Source organism: Cinclus cinclus, chromosome 28, assembly GCF_963662255.1.
Source record: "Cinclus cinclus chromosome 28, bCinCin1.1, whole genome shotgun sequence".
In the NCBI taxonomy this organism is placed as follows: domain Eukaryota; kingdom Metazoa; phylum Chordata; class Aves; order Passeriformes; family Cinclidae; genus Cinclus; species Cinclus cinclus.
Window position 1 is genome coordinate 5,514,308 of NC_085073.1, and position 18,434 is coordinate 5,532,741.

Here is an 18,434-nt window from a genome sequence, read left to right on the forward strand (position 1 = left end):
AGAGTGTGGGGATGCCACATTCCCTGTTGGGATTCCCCCCCCCCCCCCCCCCCCCAGGGCAGGCTGAGGGTGGGATGAGGGTCACAGCCCCCCAGGGAATGCTCCAGCCTGGAATGCTGGCATGGAGTAAGTCCAGGGAAAGGGCTGGAGCCTCAGGAGAAGGCTGAGGGAGCTGGGGAAGGGGCTCAGGAGGAGAAAAGGGGGCTCAGGGGGTGACCTTGTGGCTCTGCACAACTCCCTGACAGGAGGGGACAGTGAGGGGGGCTCAGGCTCTGCTCCCAGGGGACAGGTTGGGAGAGGGAACAGCCTCAGGCTGGGCCAGGGCAGGTTTAGGTTGAATACTGGGAAAAATTCCTTCTTGGAAAGGGTTGTAAAACCCTGGCACAGCTGCCATGGCCAGGGCTGGAGTCCTCACTCCTGGAGGGATTTAAAATCCATGGGTTTAAAAACCCTGGGGACAGGGTTTGGCGGCCTTGGAGGCTTTTGCATCCCTGCTGATTCCGTGATTGCCGTGCTGGGCACTGCCTGCCCTGCCCAGCTCCATCCCCATCCCTGGGATGTCTCCAGGGGAAGCAGGGTTGCCATGGGGATGAGGATGGTGGGATGGTGACTCAGCTGCTCCCTGCCAGGCTCTGACATCCCGTGGGTTGTTCCCACCGAGGCGTGGGGGGCTCGGAGCCCTCACAACCCCCACCCCTTCCCAGGCTGCTCCAAACCTCCAGCCCAGCCTTGGGCACCTCCAGGGGCAGCCAGGGCTGCTCTGGGAATTCACTCCAGGGCCTCTCCACCCTCCAGGGAAGGCTTGGAAGGAGCTGATGCTTTTGGCCCTTTCCAAGCCAGCCCATCCCAGGGTTCTGCGATTCCTGAGCTGTCCCTTGGGAAGGCTGGGCCATCCCTCACTGTTACCCCGAGGCACTCGGGGCTTTTCCCCCAGATCCTGCAGTGCTGGAGTTTGGACACCCAGTACTACCCTGAGGGGTTTGTTCAGTCATTTCTTAGTTCCCTGCTGGATTTGGATGGGATGTGATGATCAGGGTGGCTCTGGGCCCATCACCTGTGGTCCCTCAGTGCTCTTTGCTCCTCTGTTCCTCCCTCCGATGCATTTTTTAGGGATGCAGCCCCTGCTGCCAGGTGAAATTGTGCTCCCCGGGCCTTTCTGGCACAGGGTCTCTTCTTTCCAGCCTTTAGCACACAAAACATCCCTGCCAAATGACAGCTCCGAGGGAAGAGCTGTGCCAAGCCCAGAGCACCAACCTCGTTCAAGAACAATTCATTAGAGGGGGCAGGATTTTTTGAATGAGGTGTTTTTCATCTGGGAAGGGAGCTGGGACAGATCCATGGAGCAGCAGCCTCCTGTGCTGTCTCTCCAGAGCTCAGCTCCTCTGCCAAAGCCTCGGAGATGGGGTTTATTTATTTATTTATTTATTTTTGTGGTGAATGATTCCAAAATGATTCTTCTCCTGTCTCAGATCAGCTCCAAGAGCTGCAAGTTCTCCCTGGAGCTGCTGGCAGGAGCGGGGGCTTTGTCAGGCTCGGTGGAGGGATGAGTTACTGAGGGATGTGGGGATTCTTCTGGCTCTGACTATTCCTGCCAATTCAAATAAAGAAATTAAGCTTAATTAAGGCAAAGGCTTAGAGAACACTTCTCGTCAAGCTTCCCCACAGAGCATGGGGAGGAAATTCCACTGGGAAAGGTTCTGCCTGTGGCTGCCCCATCCCTGGAGGTGTCCAAGTGTTGGATGGGGCTTGGAGCAACCTGGGATAGTGGGAAGGGGGAATGGGGTGGGACTGGATGGGCTTTGAGGTCCTTCCAAGCCAAGCCAGGCCCTGATTCCTTGGTTCAGCCCCTCGAGGCCGGGAGCACCACAGGGACCTGGAACAGCTCCAGAAAAGAAAATTCCCTCGCTCCAGGGCTGGGCTGGGCTGGGCAGAGTCCTGCAGAGATTTGTTTTCCAGAGGGAAGGAGCTTCCAGACATCCCCAGGGACTGGCTGGATCCCCTGGGAGAAGGATCCTGACATGGCATCCCCACTCCAGTGGGGCTGGAGCCCGTGGCTGTCACCCCACAAAGCTTTTGGGGAGCTCTGGGGAATGTCCCAGGAGAGCAGGGCTGGAAAACCCTGGGAATCCCACAGGGAGATGGGATCCAACACCTCTGTGCCATCCCTTAAAAGCCAATCCTGATTCCAGGGTGGTTTGGAATGGCTGGATTTCAAAGCAGCCCTCGGGAGGGAAATGAGCACGGGCTAAAGGAATGGATCCATTGATTTTATTCTGTCCTTGGTCACGATCTCACCTTTCCCTGGGATGTTTTCAGCTGAGGTGCTTTTTGAAACAGCTTTAATTCATTTTTCCCTCGGCTGCTGCAGTGCTGCTAATTGGGAACTGGGACTATCTGACAGGATTTACATAGATTTTGAAATGGGAAAGGGATAACTTCCAAAAATACCTCCCTTTTTAAACGCAAATGCAGCAGAAACTTCACGAAACAATTTTCTTAAAATACCCTGAAAATCTGCCGTGATTTTGATGGATCCTTTCTGCCAGCAAGGTTTGCTCTGGGAAAGGAGGGATCCGAACATCCCGACAGGCTCTGATTGCTGCGGGAGCTGTGAGCACTGCCCGGACCCTCTCCACACGCCCGGGTTTCCCTGGGAACACAGGCTCAGAATTCCATGGGAACACAGGCTCAGGACTCCATGGGAACACAGGCTCAGAATTCCATGGGAACACAGGCTCAGAATTCCATGGGAACACAGGCTCAGAATTCCATGGGAACACAGGCTCAGAATTCCATGGGAACACAGGCTCAGGACTCCTTGAGAACACAGGCTCAGAACTCCATGGGAACACAGGCTCAGAATTCCATGGGAACACAGACTCAGAACTCCATGGGAACACAGGCTCAGAATTCCATGGGAACACAGACTCAGAACTCCATGGGAACAGAGGCTCAGAATTCCATGGGAACACAGACTCAGAACTCCTTGGGAACTCAGGCTCAGAACTCCTTGAGAACACAGGCTCAGAATTCCATGGGAACACAGACTCAGAACTCCATGGGAACAGAGGCTCAGAATTCCATGGGAACACAGACTCAGAATTCCATGGGAACACAGACTCAGAACTCCATGGGAACACACTCAGGCTCAGAATTCCATGGGAACACAGACTCAGAACTCCATGGGAACACACTCAGGCTCAGAACTCCATGGGAGCACAGGCTCAGAATTCCATGGGAGCACAGGCTCAGAACTCCATGGGAACACACTCAGGCTCAGAACTCCATGGGAGCACAGGCTCAGAATTCCATGGGAGCACATGCCGGGCGCTGGCCCCGCAGGCTCCACCAGCCCATCCCATGGGTTTGGGATCCCTCCTCTTTGCTCTGATCCCATGGGATGCCGGGGGGACCTGCCCTGGCAGGGATGAGCCCCGCGGTCTCCATTGGCACCGGCACGTCCGAGTTCCCCTGGATCGTCTGCCACGAGCTCCCGTAGCCATGGAGACACCGAAGCCGTGCACAGCAACAGTTTTCCAGGCGTTTTTTCCCCTTTTCCCTCCCCTGCCAGCCTCCTCGGGTCTGTGCGACTGTTGTGCCCACAGCAAGGGCTGATAATTTTCAGGGAATAGTGGAATTTTCTGTGGAGCGTCAGGTGAGAGCCCTGGCAGAGCTTATCCTTGCTTCCAGTATCCCAAGGTTTGTGCCACACCAATGGGCATCTCCAGCCTGGACGATTCCATGTGGGATGGGGCATCTCTGCTCTGGAGCCAGGCTGGGAGAGCTGGGGATGCTCACCTGGAGAGGAGAAGGATCCAGGGAGAGCTCAGAGCCCCTTGCAGGGCCTGAACGGGCTCCAGGAGAGCTGGAGAGGGACTGGGGACAAGGAAAAGAGGAAAAATACAATCGCCCTCTGCTCTGCCCCGGGTGTGCGGGAGGGCAGCGCTCCAGAGGGACGGACCCAGCCAGCAATGGTGCAGCAGCAGGGATGTGCTTGGCTGCAGGGATGCTCTGAGGGTGTGCTGGAAGCTCCTGGCTGGAGAGGAGCAGCAGCTCCATCACCACCGGACTGCTCCTGCTGGGCCAGGGAGTGTCCCGGAGATCCTCGGCAGGGCGGGATGGGCAGGACAGTGGGCACAAGCAGCGGCAGTGCTGGAATTCCAAGCTGACATTTGGAAAGGATCTTGGCCAAAAGAATCCAGCGGGGCCTGGATCCCTCATGCCTGTCCCAGCACGGCTGTGTCCCCTTCCCAGCACCTCCATAGCCTCTCCTGTCCCCCACATCCTCAGGGCCACTCCCATGGATGCCCCTGCAGCCACCTTGACCTCCCCAATCCCGTATTTTCACAGCATTCCCACGGCTCTGCTCCTCCCTGCACGCCCAGGGTCCTGCAGGACCACACCCACTGCAGCCCCCTGTCCCTGTTCCCAGGGTCCTTGTGCTGTCACCTCCCCGGGTGTCACCTCGGGGGGACACATTCCTTGGCATCCCCCCCACGACAGCACAGCCCCTGCACCCCCAGGGTACCAAACCCTAAAATCCCTCCGGGGTACCACATCCCTGCATCTCTCCAGGGTACCAAACCCTGAAATTCCTCCTGGGTACCACATCCCTGCATCTTCCCACTCCACCTGTATCCCCGGGTTACCACATCCCTAAAATTCCCCCCAGGGTACCGCCTCCCCTCACATCCCGCACACCTTTCCGCATCCCCACGTTCTCCCATCCCCCCCGCACCCTCCCTCTCCCACCTTCCCGCAGCCCCGCGTGTTTCCCACCCCCTCCCGCCTCCTTCCAGCCGCTGCATCCCCCCCCCCCCCCCCCCACACGCCGGGTACCACACCCCCGCATTCTCCATCCCTCACATCCCCCGCATCCCTCCACACCCTCCGCATCCCCGCACCCCACGCATCCATCCATCCATCCCTCCCTCCCTCCCCACCCCGTATCCTCACTCCGCCCCCCCTCTCGCAGCTCCCCCCCCCTTCCGCAGCCCAATCAGGGCCGCTCGGAGGAATTCAAACCCCGGCCCCGCAAGCGCTGGCGGCGGCTCCGCTCCGCTCCCCGGCCGGGAAGGCTGCGCCGTGGAACGGCAGCGGCACCGGGAGCGGGGCCGGTCCGGATGGGCTCGGGGAGCGGCGGGGCGGGCGCGGACCCCGCCCGCTGTCCGGAGCGCAGGTGAGCGAGGGGGAACCGGGAAGGAACCGGGGGGAACAGGGAAAGTTTGGTGGCGGAGCCCCGGGGATGCACCGGGCACCGCCCGCCCGCGGCTCCGCAGGGGCGGTGCGGGATGCGGGGAGACTCCGCTCCCGGTGCCCATCCCGGTGCCATTCCCGGTACCGGCTGCCCCCAGCCCCGAGTGGGTTCCCTGCGGACAGGGGGGGTCCGGGGAGCTGCGGTATCCCCGGGTTCGGGGTGCGCCCGTGGGTCTGTGACAGCCTGGGGTGGGGGGAGAGCGAAAAAATGGGGACTTTTGGAAAAAATATCGCTGTTAGATAAAATCTGGGATGGGCATTTTTTGGGAAGAAGAAGTAGAAAGCAAGGAATTCCTGCAGCTGCTGCAAGGCTGCTGATTTTGGGGTTCTGCTGTCGGGGAGCAAAGAGGCGGCTGCCCAAGCCCCCAAGTGCTGAGGGGCTTTGGGGGTGCCCGCCCCGGGTCTGGGGGATGGGGAAGGGCGGCTTCGGGAAACTTTGGGATGAAACGGAGCTGCTTGGCCCCTGCTGGAGCCGGGGGGGATCCCGCAGAACCCCGGGACAAAGGGCTGAGCCACGGAGCTGCCCCTTGGAGGAGCCGGGGGCGATTCACTCTCAGCCCCCTGGGAGATGTCCGGGAGTGCCGGGGAGCCCTGCCCGTGGCGGAGGGAATTCGGTGAGTCTGGGCTCGCTGGAGGCAGTTTTTTGGTGCAGAGCCTCGTGTTGAACATGAGATGAAGCTCCAGCAGTGCCGGGGTGGGATTGACGGGGGTTTGGGGATCCCCAGGACCTGAGTGCCATCCCCTCCTCCCTGCCGTTCCCATGGGGGCTCTGCCTCCTCCCAGCCGCTGTTTTTGGGCAGGAACGTGTCCCAGAGCAGGGGAGGTGATTCCGCTGCTGTTCCGTGCTGGCTCTGGTGGTGCTGGGCAGGGCTGGGCGTGGGACAGGAGCTGGGAATGGCTCTCCCGGCGAAGGGACGCGGTGGGAGCGGGGTCTGGCTGGCTGCGGGTGGCAGCGCAGCCCCAGCTGCTCCTGGCAATGCCCAGATCTTTGGGCGAGGCTCTGGTTTTCCCTGAGCAGCCCTGGGAGGCTGCCTGGGAATGTGCTCGGGGTCTCTTCCCACGGCTCCGGCGTCGGGAGGGGAAGGGAGAGAGGTGGGATCAACCCTGAAAACTGCACGGGAGTGGCGTGGCTGAAACCCCCGAGCTGCGGATCCCCCCGGGAAGGATGGATGGGACACGAGGACAGGGCCTCAGGCTGTGCCAGGCAGGCTCTAGGTTGGATATTGGGAGAATTTCTCCACAGAAATTGCTCAGGCACTGGCACGATGGCACTGGGCGAGTCCCCATCCCCGCAGGGAATTAAAACCGTGTGGATGTGGCACTTGGGGACAGGGGGCAGGGGTGCCCTGGGCACTGCTGGGAATGGGCTCGATCATCTTGGGGGTGCTTTTCCAATGTAAACAATTCCCTGATCCCGTGATTTGGGACAGCTCCAGGGTCACCAGCAGCTCCCGCTGTCCCCAAGGCTCCATCCACCTGTTGCAGGTGGCCCTGGCCGGGCGGGTCCCGCTGTCCCCGCGGCTCTCCCGCTGCCAGGGAAATCTGCTCCGCTCTCCCCGCGGCCGGCGGGGCCGGGGCAGCGTTCCCGGGGCACAGCGGGGACGGAGAGAGCCGTGCCCAGCCCCTGCCAGGCCGGGCCGGGGCTGGAGCAGCAGCAGGGCCGTGGGCGGCTGCCGGAAAAGCCGGAGCTTGGAGCGGCAGCCGCTGCTCGACAGCTCCGTGCCACCCCCGGTGCCTGACACGGGTGACAGGAGCGGTGACAGGAGCGGGTGGCACCCTCGGGCTCCTGGTGAACTCTCTGGAATTGCCAGCTGCCCGTAAATCCAGAGCTTTGGGAGGAAGCGCTGCTGCCGGGCTGGCAGGAGATGCTCCGGGCTCCAAATGTTCCCTAAAAAATCAGATTGATGGATCGGATTCCTGAAGGGGAATGTAAGGGCCACGAGGCTGCGGCTGCAGCCCGGGGCGGGGCGTTAAAACCGGGATTAAAGGAATAACCAGGGATGGGAAGGGAAATGCCGGGATGGGGGTGCTCCAGGGCATGGAAAACTGGGATTTCGAGAGGAGCTGGAGGCTGTGGAGTTGGAACCTGCTGGGAGGGGCTGTGGGGACCCAGAGAGGGACCTGGAATTGTTGTTTGCGATGGAATTGTGGTCAGAGCACACGGACTTTAACATCCTCCCAGGCCTTGTGTGGCTTTCCCTTCCTGTCCTGGCAGGGCTCGGTGCCCATCGTGTCTCTGCCATCCCAACCACCCAGGCAGAACCTCCTTCAGTGAGGATTTTTGGAATCCAAACCTTTATTGGGAAGCACCTTTGGCATCTGCTGGAATTCCCCAGTGCATGGGAATGGTTTGGAGCAGAGATCCCTGAGCCCACAGGAGAGCAGCAGCTTGGGCTCATGGAGAGGAACAAACTCCTGGGAGCTCCCAAAGAAGCAGGGCAGGAGTTACTGGATCCTCTTCCAGCCTAGAATGGGTCTGGAGGCCAGGCTGGACGGGGCATGGAGCAGTCTGGGATAGTGGGGACCCCCAAGGTCCCTCCCAGCCCATTCCATGATCAAACAATTCCCTTTGGGGTGAGCAGAGGTGGCTTTGCCATCCCACCCTCACTGTCCCCACGTTCCTGCTGCCCTTGGGCTCTCATCTGGTCCAGCCCGGGGGGATGAGGGATCCTCTGGCATGGGAGAGCTCATGGAATTCAGTTGGAAAATCCTTAGGTTGGCCCCACTGAGCTGCCCCGGGGTGGGAAGGGCTCCTCAGCCCGGACACTCCTGTACCTGAATTCCCGGGATCTCCCGCAGCCCCTCTGCATTGCAGGGCTGGGAATTCTTTAATTGTGCCGGGCTGTGTTAACGAAGGGATTAAGGCCTGGAAGGGTGAGCGGTGCCGGCCAAATTCCCCTCCCTGCTCCAAGGACTCGTGTTTTGTAACGCTCTCCTTTCATTCCTTCATCCCTGCCTGGAGCATCCCACGCTGGGATCCAGATCTGAGCCTCTGCTGGGGAAGGGCCACGTGTCCCCAGCAGCCGGCTGAGCCTTCCCAAGGACTGAGGGAACACTGGAGGGATCCGGGCACTCCCTTCTCCTGCATTCCAGCAGGGATCGGGGTGGGCTCCAGGCCTGGCTGCGTCCCCGAGAAGGGCAGAGCTGGGGGTGCTCTATCTCCTGTGGAAGGAGAGCCTCTGGATCCCATGGAGCTGCTTCATCCATGGCATCCTCTTCTTTCGTGGGAAGCACCCAAGGCTCCTCCAGGAAAGGAGGGGCTGGAACTGGAGCCGCTGCCAGGGGTTGGAATAAACGCCTGGATTCTCCTGTGTGGGACAGGGAACGTTCCCTGAGAGCAGCAGAGAGGGAACCTTGTCCCCAAGGGAGCTCCTGTCCTGCCCTGGAGGGGCCAGGCTCTGCCCAGACACGGCCCTGGTGTCCCTGGACTGGGATTGCAGCCGGAGCAGCCGCCGGGCTCGGCTGCCAAGGTGCTTCCAGGAATGCCTCTCGCCACTGGGGCATGGCAGGGACACAAATCAGGCAGTGATGGAGAGTGCTTGGCGCTGGGATGGCACAAAGTGTCCTGGCACAGGGCGGGGACAGGCGGGACCTGCCTGGGATCCTGGCACGGGGCCGGAGCTGGATCCACAGGAGCTGCAGCCGAGAGCTGGGGGCGGCTGGGACACAAATCCCCCGGGGCACGGCTGGGGCTTCCAGCTGCAGATGGACAATCCTGTCCCCCTGTCCCGTCCCCCCCCCCCCCCCCCCCGTCTGTCCCTGCCTGGAACAGGGGGAGAAGGAAGGGGAAGGGTTCCAGGGATGAGAGGATTTGGGGTCTGCTTCTGGGGATGCTCCTTCCCTCTGGCTCTGTCCTGTGTTGTGTGTGTCACTCATCCCAGCCCAGCCCAGGCGTTCCTGGCTCTGGGTAAGCCATGGAGGAGCCTTTGGCTCAGGTGAGGGATGGGTCAGAGGATGGGGATGATCCAGGGGCCGTGCTGGGATCCAGGGACCCCGCTGGCTCTGTGGCCATTCCTGATTTCCCAAATCCTGCCCATCCCGCAGCTGTGCTCACCCCCAGGATATTCCCGGAGCTGAATCTGGATCTGGGGAGCCTCAAGAAGCTCAGGGCAGCCCCTTTGATCCACCAGCAGCTCCCAGTTCCTTCCCCTGCCCGGTTTGCTCCAAATGCTGGGAGCTGTGGCCAGATTTGATCAGGAGGAAGCTCTGAGCTTCCCGAGGGTGGATAAAATCACTGGGAGTTCGCAGCATGGGAACGGCATCGATTTCCGGGAGCTGAGCCCTGGCCCTGAGATCGATCTGCATTTTTATCAGCTCATCTCGGTGACGGGAGAGGCTTTGGCACTGCGGGGGAGGAGAGGAGGAGGAGGAGGAAGAGGAAGAGGAGGAGCAGCTCTGGGGGTGCTGCTGGTGGTCCCTCAGCACCTCGGGTCTCCTGCTCGGTCCAGCAGTGCCCCACAGGTCCTGCAAAGCCAGGAGGGAAGGAGGGATGGAGGGATTCAGGGACGTTCTCCAGGTTAAAAGTGCTCCCCAGGGAGAGAGGCTGGGACACTTGTCGTGCTTTGGGAAGGACATGGATCAAATCCAGCAAGGCTTTGCTTTCCCTCTTCTCCTCCCTCTCCTGCTCCTGCTTGCCTCTGAACTGGGTGGGTGGAGGGGCTGAATAACTGCAGAGAATTCCCGAGGCTGGGGGCTCGCTCTTGTTTCCTCTGGAATTCATTGATGACAGCAATCAGCCCTTGGAAAGTCCATTTTTCCTTGGATTTACGGTCGCGTGGGGATGCTGGGTCGGGAGCACTTGGCATTCCCAGGCTGAGCCCCTGCTTGGACTTTTCCTGGTGACAAAATCCAGACATGGATTCGGGAACGTTCCCTCTGCTCAGCCTTTGCTGCCTTCTCAGTCCGGGAATTTTGGGGCTTGGAGCAGCCTGGGACAGCGGGAGGTGGCTCTGGATGAGCTTTATGGTCCCTCCAACCCAACCCAGCCCATCCTGGAATTCTGTGACAGGAGCAGAGCTGGGATTGACGACCCCACTCTTGTGGTTTCCAGCCCGGATTATTTTGGGGGAATTCAGCTCCGTGATCCACACAAAGCCTCGGGTGTGGGTGCACGTGGAGGGCGGCTCCAAACAAACCCAGGAATGATTAAAAATCCCTCAATGGCTGCACCGGAGTTCTTCGGAGCTGAGTCTTTGCCCATTTGCTCAATAATTCATGGCAGAGCCCGGTAATTAAATGCTAAAGACCCGATTTGCCTGGCATTGTTTGCAGTTCCATTGCTGCTTGAATGCGAGAAATTACCGAGTCATTTAATTGGTAATTAAAAGTAATGATTGCCTCCCATGCTCCAGGAATTACTCAGCATTTCTGGGGTTGTTTGCACACAGCAGAAACACCCTCCCTGTTTTCCAGGCTGATTTTCCTGTAAACTGATCCCTGGATTTGAGCTGAGGGAAACCTCGTGCTGCCCCATCCTCTTTTCGTTGCTCATAAAAACCAGGAAAAATGCAAATTAACACCAAATGAGGCAGCACAGGCTGCCCGTGGGAAAGGCCAGGCTTTGATCCCTGTTCCCTTTCCCAAGGTCTCCCACTGCTCAGGGCCTTGGATGTGTGGGTTTGGGGGGAGTTTGGAATGTCCAGGTGCTTTTGGGGCTGGATTTGGGCTTTTGGATAAGGGAATGTGGCTGTATTTGTAAATATTCCACAATTCCTTATAGGAGGAGAGGGGAGGAAATCGGGATCTGCTCTCATGGAAGAGCAGGACAAGAGGGAACAGCCTCGAGTTGTGCCAGGGGTGTTTTAGGTTGGATATTGGGAGAATTCTTCATGGAAAGGATTGTCCAGCCCTGGGGCAGGTGGAGTCCCCATCCCTGGAAGTGCCCAAGGCCAGGCTGGATGGGGCTTGGGGACAGTGGCAGTGTCCCTGCCCACGGCCCTGGATGGGTTTTAAGGTCCTTCCGACCCAAACCATTCCATGATTCTGGAATTCTGTGATTCCCTCCAGCTCTGGGAGGTGCCAGGCCACAGCCACGGGGCCCTTAAATCGGACAGCTCCCTGATCTGGGAATGGATTCCCATATAAATCCGGGATGTGATGACGAGATTGTGAATCCGGGATTTCAGGAGGGAAAAATCCCCTCCGGAGCGATCCCACAGCGAGCTCTGCTCGAGATCTGCACGGACACGACCCCAGCTGGGCTCGGGACCACCGGGACTGGGGGAGCCGGAGCCTTGTGGGGAATGTCACAGCAGTGCGGGGACATCGCGGTGCCATGGCAACATGAGCTGGCAACCCGAGCTGGCCACCGAGCCCGGAGAGAGGGCTGGGAGCGGCACTGGGATGAGCTGGGAACGGCACTGGGATGAGCTGGGAGCGGCACTGGGATGAGCTGGGAGCAGCACTGGGATGAGCTGGGAGCTGGGATGAGCTGGGAGCGGCACTGGGATGAGCTGGGAGCGGCACTGGGATGAGCTGGGATGAGCTGGGAGCGGCACTGGGATGAGCTGGGATGAGCTGGGAGCAGCACTGGGATGAGCTGGGAACGGCACTGGGATGAGCTGGGAGCGGCACTGGGATGAGCTGGGATGAGCTGGGAGCGGCACTGGGATGAGCTGGGATGAGCTGGGAGCAGCACTGGGATGAGCTGGGAGCGGCACTGGGATGAGCTGGGATGAGCTGGGAGCAGCACTGGGATGAGCTGGGAGCAGCACTGGGATGAGCTGGGAGCTGGGATGAGCTGGGAGCAGCACAGGGATGAGCTGGGAGCGGCACTGGGATGAGCTGGGAGCGGCACTGGGATGAGCTGGGAGCTGGGATGAGCTGGGAGCGGCACTGGGATGAGCTGGGAGCTGGGATGAGCTGGGAGCTGGGACTGGGATGAGCTGGGAGTGGCACTGGGATGAGCTGGGATGAGCTGGGAGCGGCACTGGGATGAGCTGGGAGCTGGGATGAGCTGGGAGCGGCACTGGGATGAGCTGGGAGCGGCACTGGGATGAGCTGGGATGAGTTGGGAGCTGGGATGAGCTGGGAGCAGCACTGGGATGAGCTGGGAGCGGCACTGGGATGAGCTGGGAGCTGGGATGAGCTGGGAGCAGCACTGGGATGAGCTGGGAGCGGCACTGGGATGAGCTGGGATGAGCTGGGAGCGGCACTGGGCTCAGCCTTCTCCAGGTTTTGATCCCCGGGGATGGATCCTGGAGCCAGGAGTTTTGGGGTGTCCCCAAGCTGGGAACTCTCCCCAGAGGCTGGAGCTGACACTTGCCAGAATCTCAGCCTTGGAGCTGGGATTGCAATTCCACGAGTTGGGGACAGGGAATTATTTCCATATTTGTGTGCAGAGCCCTGGGAGCTCTGGAGCTGAGCGTGGCCGTTCCATGAAGAGCTCCAGGCATGGATAACCTTTGTTTATTCCCAGTCTGGAGTTACCCTGAGCTGGTTTTTCGCTGTCTAAGCCCTTCCAGCTGCCCTTCCCTGCTCTCATTCCCAAATCACCGGCTCTGGAGGCATCTCGGAGCCAGAATGTGAATTAATAATGTGCTAAGAAAATAAAGACACTTCAACAGCCTTTAAATCAAGGGGAACAGCCTGTTAAAGGCTTTGGACAAATCCCATTACTTTGTGTGCAGTTTTAGGGCTGGCAGGAATAAATCTCCCAGCAATTTATGGATGGTGACAAATTCTTTGAGGAAGAGCCGGCCCATGGGATGCTCGTCGTTATCCAGAGATTCTCTGCAGGAGTTATGGAGCAGATTAATGTGTCCCACTGCAAGTGACAACACCATTTGTGGCCCGGAGCCTCCAGGTTGCCTGGGCTAGCATCAAAATCCATTTTGGGAGCCTGGGATGCTCCTCCCTGGGCTCTGGAGTGGGGCTGGGGGTGACAGAACAGAGCAGCAGGAGGGGACAGGGACTGAGAATTTTCTGCTGTCCATCCACGGCAAGGAAAGAGGGATCAGGGAATGTTTGTGGCTCTGGGATCAGGGAATCCTGATCTGGATTCCCTGGGCTCTGGAGATCCTGGGGTGGCTTCTGGGACCTGGACCCTGCTGGTGTCACCGTGTCCTCACAGCTGAGAACCCCCTGTCACTCCCCTGTTTTCACAAACCTCTCTGGCTCGACCAGGAAAGGCTGGTTTGGATGGAAAACTGGGAAGTGGAGATTTTCTGCGGCTGTGGATTCCCCTGGTTGCAGCTCCCGCTTCCTCAGAATTGGAGTTTCCTCTCCTGACCCTGGAAATTCCTGCTCCAGGACCCTTTTCCTCTTTTCCACCTTGGAGCATCCACAGGACCAGGATTCCTCTCCTCCCCTCTGCCCATGGTTCAGGGGAGCTGCTGGGGCCGGGATTCTGCGCAGGGAGAGCTCGCAGCCCCTGCAAGAATCAGGGAACAGCTCAGGTGTGGAACATCCCTCACCTGTCCAGGAGAGCTCTGCAGGGCTGGGCTTGGCTCGGGAAGGGGCAGCGAGCTGGAATTCTCTGCTTGAGCAGGGGAGCCTGGAAAGGACAGCACAGGACACTCCCTTCCCTCAGTGTCACCTGGCACGGGGTGGGGGAAATGCTGGGAATGACCCTCAGCCCTCGGGAAGGGCTCAGGAAAGGGGGTGGGAGCTGTCCCTGTCCCCTCCCCCAGTGACACGGGGGCTTTGGTGCCATCCCAAATAATCGTGCAATTTTTAGGGTTGGATAAAACCTCCAAGACCATCGAGCCCAACCATTCCCAGCACTGCTAAGTCCACCTCTGTCCCCAAGTGCCACATCCCCACGGCTTTCAGCCTCTGCAGAGTGGGAGCCCAGCCTGTTCTGAAGCTTTTCCATGGAGGAATTTCTCCTGCAGCCATCCAGGCTCCCGATAAGTCCAAGGTGATTTTCTTTCATTTTCCATTGTCAGTAAAATCCAACCTAGCATGGCTGGAACCTGCAGGAACCACGAATGGTTTTCCCCCAGCCACGGGCGATAGTTTTTTTTTGGGTTTTTTTTTTTTTTTGCTTGGAACTGGAGCAGCCAAGTGTGGGATTGTCCTCCAAGCAGGAACAGTCACTCGGTGCCACAGGGCTGTACCCAGAGCAGCCACTGCAGGCTCTCACAGATCCCTTTGTCAGCAAAGAAAGGGCTCAGATCCTGCTGGGGATTTCTGGCATTCACAGGGAAGGGAGTTCTGATGAGAGAACTCAGATTTTCCTCTCCCCAAAGTGCAGGGCTGAGTGGTGGGATAAAGGCTGAATCTCGTTTCATTATCCAGGAGGAACCTCCCTGTCTCCACCTGGATTTCTTCAGCATCCCCCAAAGCCCAGATCCCAAATCCCTGCTCTGAGGCACGGATGGGATTGATATTCCTGAGTGCCAGAGCCTCCCTGTGCCTCAGGGCATCTCTGTCCCGAGCTCCCCTGAGCACCATCCTGCATCCTGTGCTGAAAGAGGAACAACTCCTCAGCACAAGGATCCCTTCCAGTCCTGAAATCCTTCCAAGGAGAGAGGGCAGAGTGGGAAGCTCCACACAGCAGTTCCCACGAGCAGGGGCTCTTTACCAGGGACTTTGGGAGAGGCAGAAGAATTTTGAGACAGAAGGGTTGGAATTAAACTTGAAAATTAAAGCAAAGAATTCCAGGATGGAGAGGGATGGGTTGAGGGAATCCATGGATGGATCCATGGATGGATGGGTCCATGGATGGATGGATGGAGGGATGATGAAGGGATGATGAAGGGATGCAGGGGGAGGCACTGAGGGACCCCCTGGCCACATTTGGGATTTGGGGACAGGGACAGAGGATGGATTTCTCCAGAGGAACTGTGGGAGCTGCCAGAGCAGCCACACCAGGCTCTCGTGGCTCTCCCAGGAGCAGTGGGAAGGAGACCTTCAGGAATTGTTCACCCATACCCTCCCAGCCCTGCCAGGGCCCGAGGATGAGCAAAGCAATTTTAATTTGCCCCTGCTGAGGCTGCCCTGTGCCCCAGGCACTGAGCATTCCCTGCACTGCTGGAGTGTGGAGAACTCCCTGTGGGCACCTCCCAGGAACCCCAATTCCATCAGAACCGAGCAGGATAGAGCAGGAAAGCATGTGGCTATTTGTGAGTATTCCCAAGGAATTTTCCCTGTGGGAAGGGGCCACCGGAGGTGCAGCACTTTGCATCCCAAAAAGCTGATCCCAAAAAGCTGATCCTAAAAAGCTGATCCCAAAAAGCTGATCCTGGGGCAGGAAGGTGCCCAGGTGCTGCCAGTTGTGACCCCAGAGTGTCCCTGAGGACAATCCTGGTCCGAGTGCCACAAACAGGGGGGTCTGTGCCTGCCTGGAAATCCTGGAGCACCCCTGGACAGACACGGGGACAGTCCTGGATCTCAGGGGGACAGGGATGGAGGAGCTTCCCAGGGATTTTGAGGAGCACAGAGGGGTGCAGGAACTTCTCAGGGATCAGCAGGGAGTTTTTTGGGATGTTGAGCTTCCCAGGGATCAAGGGGGATTTTGGGGAGCACAGGGGTGCAGGAGCTTCCCAGGGCTCACAGAGGAGGTTTTTGGGATGGAGATGCTTCTCGGAGGATCAGAGGGGTTTTTTTTGGGTTGCACAGGGATGAGGAGCCGGGGCACAGCTCAGCCCCCAGCCCCGAGCACTCCCACGGTCTGTTTTTTCCCAGGCAGGCGCCTCAGGAAACTTCTCCCGGCTCCAATTGCTGCGCTCCACCTTTTATTCTAATTAATTCCGCATCGCCATAGGAACCCGCTCCGGCGGCAGCGGCAGCCGCTCCCCTCCCCGGGAGCCTCGGGATGGCCGGGGATGGAGCCGGGATCCCGGGGCAGCCAGGTACCACATCCCGAGGGAGCAGAGCTGGCGCTGGGAGCGGAGGTTCCCTGCCTGGGACCCCCATCCCTGCACGGCTGGGTGGGCTCAGGGGCTGGGATGCAGGAAATATCCCAGTGGTGCTGTCCAGGCTGGGTGGAGAGGGCAGGATTTGGGGCGGGATCAGCCTTTCCTGGAGCTGGGATCAGTTTGGGAGAAGGGGTCCTGGGAGGATCAGGGGTGTCAGAGCCTGAGGTTTGGGGAAATCCATCCCTGTTTGGCTGGGACTGGGCTGAACCTTCCCCAAATGGGATGGGACATCCCGGACACTCGGTGGGGCTGATCCACTCGGATCTCCCTGGATCCAGGGTCCATCTCCCCCAAACTGCAGGATTCCATCTTAGGAGAGGTGCTGGAGCCCTTCCCATTATCCCCAGGAAACTGCCCCGGAGCAGGGTTTGGAATGTGAGGGGACACCAGACATCCAAGGAACCCTGACGAGGCTTGGGATCCTCCTGGGAACGTCCCAGAGCCAGGGCAAGATCCCTCCTGGATCCTGGATCCCTTTGTCCATCCCACAAGGCTGGGGGGAGCCCCTGGATCCTGCTGGATCCTTGGGAAGGGCAGCACTGCCTGGTCCTGGCTTTGCCTGGTTCTCCATCCAGTCTGGGATGGATCCAGGAGGTTTGGGAACAGCCAGGTTGGGGGTGGAGGGGGGCTCAGCATCCCCCTGGCCATGGACAATGTGGGAATGCTGGTGGGAAGAAAGGTCTGTCCCTGGCAGGGAGTAACAGGGAAGGGGAGGTGGATCCCAGTGGATCCCAGTGGATTGGATTCCTGACATGGGGAAAACCTTTATTTCTGCTGGGACAGGACGGAGGAGAAGCCCTGGGGGCAGCACTGAGCTGGGGGCACAGGCAGGAGCAGATTCCCGGGGATAACAGCTCTGGGATGCACAGCAAGGGGAGAGAGGAAAATCGGGATTGTCCCAGAAAGAGAGGGAACAGCCCTGTGCTCTCCATGAGCTTCACACCCTGCTTTGATCGCCACAAAACCCCCGGGGGACTCGGGGAAGCGCCGGGGTTTGATCCTCTGGGAAATTCAGGTTTCCCTGGCAGAGCCCTGGATGTGCTCCAGAGGCAGCCAGGGCCCGTCCCAGCAGCAGCATTGACTGAAAAAGGCAAAGCAGAGATTCCAGCTGCTCCAGGAGCTCCGGGGGGAGCACCAGGGTGTCCGGAGGGGCAGGGAGCTGCCTCGGCCACAGCTCGGACACAGCTCGGACACCCGGACCTGCTGCTCTGGAGGTGAAGGGAAAGAGGGAGGGACCCCCATGGCCCTGCAAGTGAAGCCTTTCCCCACCTTTGAGGAGTTCAGGCACCAAAAATTATGGGGGAAAAAAAAAAAAAAAAAAGAAACAACAACAAAAAAAGCTCCAGGGAGATTTTGTGATGCTTCGTTTATGAGCAAGATGAGGGTGGGGGGTAATGGTTTTAAACGAAAAGAGGGGAGATTCAGGGTGGAAATGAGGGAGATATTTTTTAGGGTGAGGGTGGGGAGGGGCTGGGATAGAATTCCCAGGGAAGCTGTGGCTGCCCCTTGATCCCTGGAGGTGCCCAAGGCCAGGTTGAAGCAGCCTGGGGCACTGGAAGGGGTTGGGGTTGGCTCTGGATGGGCTTTGAGGTCCTTCCACCCCAAACCTGGATCCTGCCCCTCATCCCACCTGGCTCATACCCAGATCCTGCCTGGCTCCGGGCTGACTCCCTCCTTTGCTCTAAATAAGCATCTCATTAGGTATTTGCTTTCCCAAATTAACATTTAATTCGTGCCTCCTTCCCAGAAAAAGCTGGGCACAGCCTCCTGGAATTGTTGACAGTGATCCTGTTCCTTTGTGAGCTCTGTCCCTATTAAGCAATTTCCTCGCCTGTGTCTTTTGAGTTACTAAGGGAACAGGAATAAAATCTTAATAAAACTCCATCAACTGTTCCTGAAATAACAGCAGCGTCCTTCGAGGGGCCTGAGCACAGGGATGGGGCTCTGCTCGAAATTCCCAGGAAATCCAGAGCACAGAGTCATGGAGTGGGCTGGGCTGGAAGGGCCTCGAAGCTCCTCCATTTCCACCCGATTCCATCCAATTCCCCCACCCCAGGGTGCTCCAGCCTGGCCTTGAACACTTCCAGGGATGGAGCAGCCACAGTTCCACTCTGGGAACCTGTTCTGGTTCTTCCCACAGGGATGAAAAGGCGACACATCCCAAAAGGGAATGCATCCTTTACTGTGAATACTCCAGGATACATAATATTTAATATAAAAATATATAAACTATATAAATGTATAATTTGCATTAATAATATGTAAATAAATAATTCCAGGGTCACCAATTAGCAGGAATTTTTCTCTTTTGTCCTG

The 18,434-nt window shown here is 58.7% G+C and overlaps 1 protein-coding gene across 1 annotated transcript; it reads left to right on the forward strand.

Annotated features, from left to right (window-relative positions):
- The first annotated feature begins 3,427 nt into the window (after window positions 1-3,427).
- Window positions 3,428-5,183, forward strand: LOC134054358 (uncharacterized). The gene is made up of 3 exons (XM_062510070.1): window positions 3,428-3,495; window positions 4,673-4,835; window positions 4,995-5,183. Exons 1-3 carry the CDS (start codon window positions 3,428-3,430, stop codon window positions 5,181-5,183), a joined length of 420 nt encoding a protein of 139 aa, XP_062366054.1.
- The last annotated feature ends 13,251 nt before the right edge of the window (window positions 5,184-18,434 follow it).

What these genes read in the sequence shown, in the direction of transcription:
- LOC134054358 (XM_062510070.1), top strand. Translation starts at nt 3,428, where the DNA reads ATGAGCCCCGCGGTCTCCATTGGCACCGGCACGTCCGAGTTCCCCTGG. An exon ending in ATCGTCTGCCACGAGCTCCC is followed by an intron (nt 3,496 to 4,672) that starts GTAGCCATGGAG and finishes AATTCCCCCCAG; the next exon opens with GGTACCGCCTCCCCTCACAT. An exon ending in CCCCCCCCCCCACACGCCGG is followed by an intron (nt 4,836 to 4,994) that starts GTACCACACCCC and finishes CCCCTTCCGCAG; the next exon opens with CCCAATCAGGGCCGCTCGGA.